At 48.1% G+C, this 10,328-nt stretch overlaps 1 protein-coding gene across 3 annotated transcripts; it reads left to right on the forward strand.

Annotated features, from left to right (window-relative positions):
- Positions 1–200: 200 nt before the first annotated feature.
- On the forward strand, positions 201–10,321 carry LOC138764677 (zinc finger protein 850-like). 3 transcript variants are annotated; one of them, XM_069940896.1, is made up of 3 exons: positions 201–345; positions 3,046–6,486; positions 7,145–10,321. In XM_069940896.1, the coding sequence occupies exon 2, from the start codon at positions 3,214–3,216 to the stop codon at positions 5,749–5,751; it is 2,538 nt and encodes an 845-aa protein (XP_069796997.1). In that variant the 5' UTR covers positions 201–345; positions 3,046–3,213; the 3' UTR covers positions 5,752–6,486; positions 7,145–10,321. The 3 variants fall into 3 exon arrangements, with proteins under 3 accessions (XP_069796997.1, XP_069796995.1, XP_069796996.1); XM_069940894.1 differs by having other exon boundaries at positions 7,176–10,321; XM_069940895.1 differs by having other exon boundaries at positions 201–320; positions 7,176–10,321.
- The last annotated feature ends 7 nt before the right edge of the window (positions 10,322–10,328 follow it).

The raw sequence follows: 10,328 nt of genomic DNA on the forward strand, positions 1-10,328 counted from the left end.
TTTCTATCCACAATGCAACGGGCGCCAGAAACCGTCCCATCCCGACGGCCTTAAAAAGGAAACAAGCTGCCACTGAAACACTTTATGACGTAATCGCCCACAGAGCCCGCCCTCTCATCCCCGCTCCCCATCTTCCACCATTGACCAACTTCGGAAAGCCGTCACTCTCCCGGACCCGCCTCCAGACCAATGAACACCACGTGTCCCACTCTGCCCGTCGGATTCGCCAATGGAAAGTGTCAATCATACTTCTCGCACCTGCGCGTTGGGCGCCCTGAGGAGAAGGAGGAGGGAGTACGCGCCAAGGCTGAAGGATCTCAGTAGGTACCGTAACGTCCACAGGAGGTAAAGATCTATTCCTGACGGGGCGGGCCTGAGCCCTTCTTCAGGGGCTGTCAAAAGCCGGCAGCGCCTGAATTAAAAGGCAGGGGAGAAACGGCAGGGGGAGGAGAACAGAGCGACAGACAAAAGGTGTCAATGGGATGTGGAGGGGAGGACAGGAGAGAGGGAAGGGGAGGACTGGTGGGGGGTGGGTTGGCTGTGTGGAAGCAGAACTGGAGGTACAGGGCACAAAGGGGACGGGGTGGGGAGAGAGAGATGGAGAGGAAAGGGGATGTGAGAAACAGAAGTACCTTCACAGAATTTGCTCGAGATAAAAATTGAGAACAAAGAACATTTATTATACTATTACAACAATGGAGAAAAGGAGGAAAAACCCAACACCCAACCCCAACCAACCAATTTTCCCCTGCAACCGTGTCTGCCTGTCCCGCATTGGACTTGTCAGCCACAAACGAGCCTGCAGCTGACGTGGACATTTACCCCCTCCATAAATCTTCGTCCGCGAAGCCAAGCCAAAGACAAAAATGCAAAGTTGGGTGCTTCCCCTTATCCTGGGAATACACACGGATACTAAGGCTGACCCAACTTTTATACATTTCATTTCAGTACAGAGATATCTTCCCCCTAACATTCTTCTGCCTCCTGGATTGGTTTAGCATTAGGTAATTCTGCCCACGTGGATTCTAACTTCTTATCAATTTATGTGCCTTCCTGCAAACTTGTTAGCCAGGAAATATCATGTCTTTGTTCTTTACTCATTAATCAATCCCCAAGACTTGCTAAAGCTATCTATTTGCTATCCTGTTTTGAAGATCCTTATTTTATTATACTTTTATATCCCTTCCTCCCATTCCAGCATCCCTTCTCCCTGATTTAACCCTCATTTCTAATGAGCACTTGCTTGACTCCTCACATTCCAGTATCCCTTCACCTTAAGTTAACCCATAATACTTTATTCTGAATTAGCACTTGCTTGACTCCTCACATTCCAATATCCCTTACAGGGACATGGGGATAGATAGGGAGGGGGGGAGGATGAAGTCTGCAGACACCGTGAAATGCTGCAGGAACTCAGCATGTGGTCGGTGTCTGGGTTTAAGAGACAGATGGGTGAAGATGGGTCAGTTCCAGGTGGATTTTGATGGAAATAACTGCCGTGTTGGGGCAGTGTATAGTGATTTTGTGGAAGTCTGACTCCCAGCTAAATACCACATGATGGAATATGGAAATACAGAGTTGTGTTCCCCTGGAGAAAATCACATTTAACTTACGGAGGTAGAGTGTGGCAACCTTACTTGCAGTACCTTGGTTCTCAGATAGATTGATATTCCCCCTTTTAAATAGGGATAAGGTCAAATGATCGCACTATGGCCAGAGGTGTGATAATGGAAATAGGACTTAGGGTAGACGACACGCAAACATAAATATATTTATAGAAATCCAAAGGAGAAAGGGAATGTTTGAGATTCATTTAAATTTTAATACCAACAGTTTGTAAATATGGGCTCCATATTTCACAAAATGTATGAAATTTATCTTTCAGGTCCTGAGTTTTATTTTTAGTGTTTTCTTTGAGTGGCATTGCCATTGTGATTTCTTTTCAATACCGTCCTTGATCGGGGTCGTGTGCCTCATGATGAGATAAGTTTCTGGAATATATTTGCTGTGATATGGGTGGGGGGGGGGTGGGTGGTAGTTGGGACAAATTCGGACTTTGGGTTTGCATATGTACATGAATGGCTTTGTTTTTTGGATTTTGTAAATCTGTCAAAAAAACCCCTGTGACTGTAGTAAAACACAGAAATGCTGGAGAAACTCAGCAGATCTCGCAGTGTCCAAAGCAGGGTAAAGATGCGCAGATATTTAATGGACATTTTGGGCCTGAGTCCTTCTGCATACGAGTAAAAAGCAGGAAGTGCCTGAGAGCTGCAGAGAAGGAAAGAAAACAGCAGAGGGAGGAGTATAACACCAACAGACAGACCTACAGAGAAGGGGGTGGGTGGCTAATGGAAGATTGGTTCGTTGGGCACCTCAGCCCATCCGCCGCAATAGCATGGATCACCAGTGACCACCCATTTTAGTTCCTCGCGCCATTACCTTGCCAATGTGTCTTTTCAAAGTCTAATTCATTGCCCAACTGAGACCTTACTCAAACTGGATGAACAACCCCTTGTATTTTGTCTGGGTTACTTCCATCCTGATGGCATTAATGTTTCTCCAGCTCTGCATTTCTCTTGTACTTCTGTCTCCTTTATGCCAGTTCTGCATTCACCGAGCCAATTCCGCCCCCCCCACCCCCCGCCACTGGGTCAATTCTCACCTTCTCTTTCTCCTGGTCTCTTCTCCATTTGTTATTCTGTACTCTTTCCTCTGACATTTTCAGGGGATGCCTAGTTTTTCTCGTACTTTACAGAAGGGCTGAGGCCTGAAACTTTGAAAGTAGATCTTCACCTTCTATGGACGCTGTGCAACTAGACAAATTCCTCCAGTGGCTCTGTGTTTTTGTTACAATCACAGCTTCTAGAAACTTTCACGTTTCACTTCAGCCTCCACGTGTCTACCTGTCCGTGATGATCCTCCTCACAGTTCAGGACACTTCCCAGTTCATTGTGTTGCTGGCCATGCCTCCAGGGTGTGTCGTCCTGGAACATTGGCTGCAGAGAATGTCTTTCTCCCTCTCACTCCACCATCTTCTCTTCACAGGGTTAAGAAAACAGTCCCTTTCCAGACAGGAAGCTTCAGACAACGCCACGTTGTGGTCTGACACTCCGACTGGATTCCTCAGGATTGTAGAAGAAGCCAGATTTATCAGTGCATTAGGAGCATGGAGAAACCCTTCACCTGTTGAGTGCATGAACTGGACTTCAGCCAATGGCGGACATGGAGGGTCAGGTGACCAATGATATGTCAGTTGAAACACTCCAAATTGAAGCATGTGGTGAGGAAGAACGTACTGTGGACCTGCTGGAAACACATCCCTGCTCTCACACTGAGGAGAGACCGGTCCCCCGTTCAGAGTGTGGGGAGGGATTCACCAGCTCAGAGGCACTGCTGCAACACCAGTGTGTCCCCACTAGGGGGAGCCCAATCCTGTGCTCTGACTGTGGAAAGAGCTTCCAAACCTTTCAGGATCTGGTGGAGCACGGGTGTGTTCCCCCCGGGGAGAGTCTGTTCACCTGCCGTGTGTGTGGGAAGGGGTTCGCCCAGTCCTCCAGCCTCCTGCAACACCAGAACAATCACTCCAGGGAGGGGGCCTTTAAATGCTGTATGTGCGGGAAGGAGTTCACTCGATCCTCACAGCTGCGACACCACCAGAGCATTCACACCGGGGAGAGACCGTTCACCTGCTCCCTGTGCGGGAGTGCATTCACTCAGTCCTCCCACCTGTTGAGGCACCAGTGGGTTCACACCGGGGAGAAACCCTTCACCTGCTCCCTGTGTGGGAAGGGGTTCTCTGAGCCCTCCGGCCTGCAGGCACACCAGAGAATTCACACTGGGGATAAACCGTTCACCTGCTCCCTGTGTGGGATTGGATTCACTCAGTCCTCTGCCCTGCTGAGGCACCAGAGAGTTCACACGGGGGAGAAACCGTTCTCTTGCAGCAAGTGCGGAAAGGGGTTTGCCGATTCCTCCTCTCTGCAGGGTCACTGGAGAATTCACACCGGGGAGAGACCGTTCAGCTGCTCCGTGTGTGGTGTTGGATTTACCCGGTCCTCGTACCTGCTGAGGCACCAGAGAATTCACACCGGGGAGAAACCATTCACCTGCTCCCTCTGCGGAAAAGGCTTCTCCCGGTCCTCCGGCCTGAGGGCACACCTGCAAGTTCACACTGGAGAGAAACCATTCACGTGCTCCCTGTGTGGGAAAGGGTTCTCTCATCCCTCTGGCCTGCAGACACACCAGAGAATTCACACTGGGGAAAAACCGTTCACCTGCTCCCTGTGTGGGATTGGATTCACTCAGTCCTCTGCCCTGCTGAGGCACCAGAGAGTTCACACGGGGGAGAAACCGTTCTCTTGCAGCAAGTGCGGAAAGGGGTTTGCCGATTCCTCCTCTCTGCAGGGTCACTGGAGAATTCACACCGGGGAGAGACCGTTCAGCTGCTCCGTGTGTGGGGTTGGATTTACCCTGTCATCGTACCTGCTGAGGCACCAGAGAATTCACACCGGGGAGAAACCATTCACCTGCTCCCTATGCGGAAAAGGCTTCTCCCGGTCCTCCGGCCTGAGGGCACACCTGCAAGTTCACACTGGAAAGAAACCATTCACGTGCTCCCAGTGTGGGAAAGGGTTCTCTCATCCCTCTGGCCTGCAGACACACCAGAGAATTCACACTGGGGAGAAACCCTTCACCTGCTCCCTGTGCGGGAAGGGGTTTTCTCAGCCCTCAGGCCTGCAGGCACATCAGATAATTCACACCGGGGAGAAACCGTTCACCTGCTCCCTGTGTGGGATCAGATTCGCTCAGTCCTCCACCCTGCTGAGGCACCAGAGGGTCCACACTGGGGAGAAACCGTTCTCTTGTAACAAGTGTGGAAAGAGATTTGCCGATTCCTCCTCTCTGCAGGGTCACTGGAGAATTCACACCGGGGAGAGACCGTTCAGCTGCTCCGTGTGTGGCGTTGGATTTACCCTGTCCTCGAACCTACTGAGGCACCAGAGAGTTCACACTGGGGAGAAACCCTTCAGCTGCTCCCTGTGCGGGAAGGGGTTCTCCCAGCCCTCCGGCCTGAGGGCACACCTGCAAGTTCACACTGGAGAGAAACCGTTCATCTGCTCCCTGTGCGGGAAGGGGTTCTCTCAGCCCCACGGACTGCGAAAACACCAACGGATTCACACCGGGGAGAAACCCTTCACCTGCTCCCGATGTGGGATCGGATTCACTCAGTCCTCTGCCCTGCTGAGGCACCAGCGGGTTCACACCGGGGAGAAACCATACGCCTGCTCTGTGTGTGGGAAGGGGTTCTCTCAGCCCTCTGGCTTGCAGGTACACCAGCGGGTTCACACTGGGGAGAAACCCTTCACCTGCTCCCTGTGTGGGAAGGGGTTCTCTCAGGCCTCTGGCCTGCAGGCACACGAGTGGGTTCACACTGGGGAACGACCTTTTACCTGCTCGCTCTGTGGGATTGGATTCACTAGCTCCTCAAACCTGCTGAGACACCAGAGCGTTCACACCAGGGAGAAACCGTTCTCTTGCAGCAAGTGTGGAAAGCGGTTTGCCCTGTCCTCCTTACTGCAGGCCCACCGGAAAATTCACACTGGAGAGAGATCGTTCACCTGCTCCCTGTGCGGGAAGGAGTTCGCTCAGCTCTCTGGTCTGTGGGGACACCAGCGAATTCACACAGGGAGAAGGAGTGATCCTAAAGGACAGTCAGCATCTTTCCTCTCTGGTAAAAGTGTCACATGCTAAAGGGCATGTGTTTAAGATGAGGGTGGGAGGTTAAGGGAGATGTTTGGGTCAAATATTTTACCCAGAAGGCAATGAGCGCCTGGAACGGGCAACCAGGTGTAGTTGGTTCTTGACAGACCCATGAATATGGAGGGAGGTGGATTATTTGCGGCCAGCAGTTTAGTTTAACTTGGGCATCCTGTTCAGTAGAGACACGTGGGCCGAAGGGTCGCTGTTTCAGAGGCCACTGGTTTAAGGATTGTTGTGTTTTTTGGGGATTTTCCCTGTAGTTTGAGCTCCTTCCAATCTGACTCTCCCCACTATTATTTGGGCTTCTGCCCTCTTTCCCTGCTATTCTGAGTGTGGGGTTCTTGCCATCTATTGCCATCCATGGATGCTGCCTGATCTGCTGAGATGACTGTGGTGGTGACCTCTGACCTGGTGCCTGCATGGCTGGGCTATTGTGACGAGGTCATAAACCAGCCAGGAAACGTCAGCATCATTAACTGCTGGACAAGACATAGCTGTTAAAGTTCCTTTTGGTGTTTGCAATTGATTAAGTTTGAAACTCGATGCTGAAACCTCTGGATTTTCAGATGATGCGGGTGTGCAGATGCGGGATCTAATGCAGGACACAAGTGCTGGAGAAACTCAGAAGATTATGCAGCATCCATAGGGAGTAAAATGCAGTCAGCATTTTGGGCCTGAGCCCTTCCCCAGGAGTGCTGAAAATGAGGCAGACGCCGGAATTAAAAGGTGAGGGGAAGGGGGAGGAGCACGGGCTTACAGGTGGATAGTGGGGAGGGTGGAAGAGAGAGAGAAGGTGAAAAGTGAGAGGGCTAAAAAGGGTAGCTTTCTGATGGGAGAAGGAAGTGAAGGGGGTGGGGAGCTGGAGGAGAGGGAACAGGGATAACAGAAACTGGAGGTTGATATTGATGCCACCTGGTTGGAGAGGGTTGGGACAGAATATAAGGCGCAATTCATAATAGTGCTGGAGAAACTCAGCAGGACACAGCGGCCACAGGAGGGGAAAGGCAGTCGACGTTTCGGACCTGGGCCCTTCATCAGGAATGTGGAAAAACAGGCAGTCGTCTGAGTTAAAAGGGAGGAGCAGGGGCAGCAGCACAGGTGAACTGGTAAGAGGCCCCATGTGGATGGAGGTGGGAGAAGAGAAAGAAGCCGAGAACTGAAAGGGGAGAGGGCAAAGGGTCTCTGACAGGAGAAGGCAGGGACGTGGGTGGGAGCTGCAGGAAAGGGGCAGAGAGATGAGGGAAAGAGAGACTGAAAAGGGGGCTAATGGAAATTGGAAGTCTATGTTCATTCTGTCTGGTTGGAGGCTGCGGAGATTGAATATAAGGTGGTGTCCTTCCAGTTTGGGGGTGGTATCGGTGTTCCAATGGGTTTTTCCCTACAGCTCCAGCTCTCTGTGTTTGTACAATCCCCAGTTGACCTGCTGCACCTGTTCATTGGATTTTTCATCTAAACTGCATCAGATCCCCTGGGTCACTTCCCCTTGTATTTGCTGGGCTGACTGGTACGGACGGGCCTTGTCTGACCTGCACCTTGATGGGCATTGAATAAAAATGGCTGTGATGGGAAAGTTTTAGTCTCACTCTTGACTTCCAAAGCACCTCCTGGGCAACATTATGTTCAGACCAAACAGCGTGTAGCTGCCTGTATGACTTTTCAAGCACATCCACTGCCTGTCCCACTGTAATGTTGTTATTGGGTGACTTGTGGACGACTCCCACCAGTGATTTTTGACCCCTTTTTTTCCTAATCTCTGTCTGGATCATTCAACCTCTGCTCCTCAGAAACTAGATCATCTCTCACTGTCACCCTGATTTCATCCTGAATCAAGAGTTGTATCCCACCTCCCGATCTCCCTGCCTATCCTTCCAAATTACCTGATACCCCTAGATATGTAATTCCGAATAATTTCCAAACACATTTGTGTCGTGGCTACTAAATCACACCCTTTGGACTGATTTGCGCCAACAGTTTATTCACCTTGTTTCCAACACTCTGGGCATTCAGATAAAGTGCCCTCTCACTCGGTGACTTTTTCAATCCAGGTGTAATGTGGCTTTTTTGTCTCTTACATTGATTTCCCCCCCTGTCCTCCACTATGACTGCCTTTAGCTTCTATCTTCCTTCAGTCTCCCTGCAGATAATGCTATTCCCCTGCAATAGTGGTCTATCCATCCCTGACAGAACTGGTAAATAGTCCCTCCTAGGACATTGAACCCAGTCCTCCCCAGGTGACCATCCAGATGGGCTGGTGGGACAGGTGGACACGTGGGAGATGAAACATGAAGGTGAATGCAGAGTGATGCAGACGGAGGAGCCCTGTCGAGGGGGTTGATTGAAAAAAAAATGAGGAAAAATATAATTTTTTAACGGTAGGTTATCAGCCCTGCCGTATACAGTGAGTTGAACCAGACAATTTAATATACGGATATTTTATATATGTTTTTAAAAGAGATTGTGGGGGTTTAGTGTAGATCACCACAAACAAAGACAATAACACTTCACAAAAGACATTTAAAATGCAAGAGTTGTGCATAAGGAGAGAGGTCATGTCCACAGTGACTGCAGAAACTTGGAAGAATGCCTGTGGAGATTTCACAAGTCGGTCTTAATTGGACTGATGCTGTGGAGTAAATGGACTGTTGTTTTGAAAGCAACAGATGGCCAGGTAGAAACTGATTCCGGTGCTGGCAGTCTGTCAGGTTGCAGTTTGCTGTTCTAAGAGGGGTCGTGTGGTTTTGCAAGCAGAGAGAGAAAGAGAGAGAACTGATTTCTGCAGTGGCTTTTGGAAGCTTGTGGAAAATCCCCTTTTGAAGACTGGTTGTGAGTTCTGAGTTCAGCCTGTTGAAAACCTTTGTGGTCTGTACAAAAGGAAAAGTCTGGCTAGAGTGTTTCTTCTGAAATAATGGAAACAAGAGGAACTCGGTGGTGACCTGGAAGAAGAGGTGATCATTTGGAAAATCCTGATGGGGCAAGCTTCTGAAGTGACTGATCAGAGGAAATCAGTTTGTGTGTGTCCAATGAGCAACATATTTCTCTGAAACCAATAAGAACCTTCCTGAGTGGTAACCAATTATCTTTAAGCACCAGAGCCTGGTGAAAATTCATAAATGTTGAATTCTGTGCACAGTATAAGAATTGCCTAAGACCGGTGAACTTGGAGAGTGAGAAGTGAGATTGGACTATGAATCAAAGAACCTTCCTGCATCTATACACATTACATACACGTGCTTATAATTAGAAGGCGGGTAAGTTAATAATAAGTTGAACTTTGATCCTGTTTTCATGTTTAAAGATACTAAAAGTAACTTTTGTTTAAGCAACTGTTTGTCTTGGTGAATTTCTATTGCTGCTGGGTTTTGGGGTCCTCTGGATCTGTAACAATTTGGGGGATCATCTTTTTGGAATGAAATATTTGGGAGTTTTTGTGATTTATTAGTTAATTGTTTTTTTTCAAGCTAATTTAAAGCTTGTGTGTGTGTGGGAAAACAGCAGCAATAGATGTTAGTGGACTTTTGTTACAACCATCACCTGCAGAGCTGCAGAGGAAGAGAAAAGAGGAACTGATGGTCATTGCTAAGGCATTAAAGTTGATTGAAGTCAAGCATTGGATGAGGAAAATACATATACAGAGGATTATAGTGAAGTATATGTGAGGGAAAATTTGTTGAGAAAGACAGACAATTTTCCAGAGGATCTTTTGAATTGGAATTGGAGAATTGAGGGTGAAGGAAGAAAGAGGGAAATTGAGGGTGTAGTAGAAAGAGAGAAATGGGAGTTTGAGTTGCAGAGACAACAATATGAGGCAGAGAAAGTTGCAAAACAGAGGTAGCTGAGAAATGGAGGGAGGATGATGAAAGACAAAAGATTGAAAGGGACAGGCAGTTTCAATTAAAGAAGTTAAAATTGAGATGGAGAGAAGTAAGAGGATTGAGGCTGTAACTCCTGGGAAGAGGTGTTTGGCTAGCAGAGAGGTAAATCTAGTTCCTCCTTTTGATGAGGGAGATGTAGATACATATTTCAGCTTTTTGAAAAGATTGCTGAGAGCTCAAAATAGCCAAAATAAAAGTGGCCTCTAATGCTCCAAAGTATATTAAAGGGGAAAACACAAATTGCATCCTCTAGCTTGACTACAGAGCAAGTTGTAAATTATGATACTGTTAAACAAGCAGTATTGAAGGCTTATGAGTTGGTACAGAAGCATATGGACAAAAATTTAGGAGCTTGGTGAAAACATGGGAAAATCTGTATGTTTTGGCCATTGGTGCACCTCAAAGGGAATAAAAAATGATTTTGACATTAAGAGAATTGATATTAATTGAGGAAATTAAAAGATGTGTTCCAAATGAGATTAAATTATACCTGGATGAGAAAGATGTGGGGAATATGGCAAGAAATGGCTCGGTTAATGGAGGAATATGCCCTGATTCACAAAAACAAATTTCAGTATAGTGAGCCTTTTCAGTGGTTTAATGTGGACAAGATTAGTAAGCCTGTTCAGAAAATTAATGTGGCCTGAGATTAAGTTTTGGGAAAATATTAAGAAAAAAGATGAAGGTAAGGTGGGA

The sequence above is a fragment of the Narcine bancroftii genome, chromosome 5, assembly GCF_036971445.1.
Source record: "Narcine bancroftii isolate sNarBan1 chromosome 5, sNarBan1.hap1, whole genome shotgun sequence".
NCBI lineage: Eukaryota > Metazoa > Chordata > Chondrichthyes > Torpediniformes > Narcinidae > Narcine > Narcine bancroftii.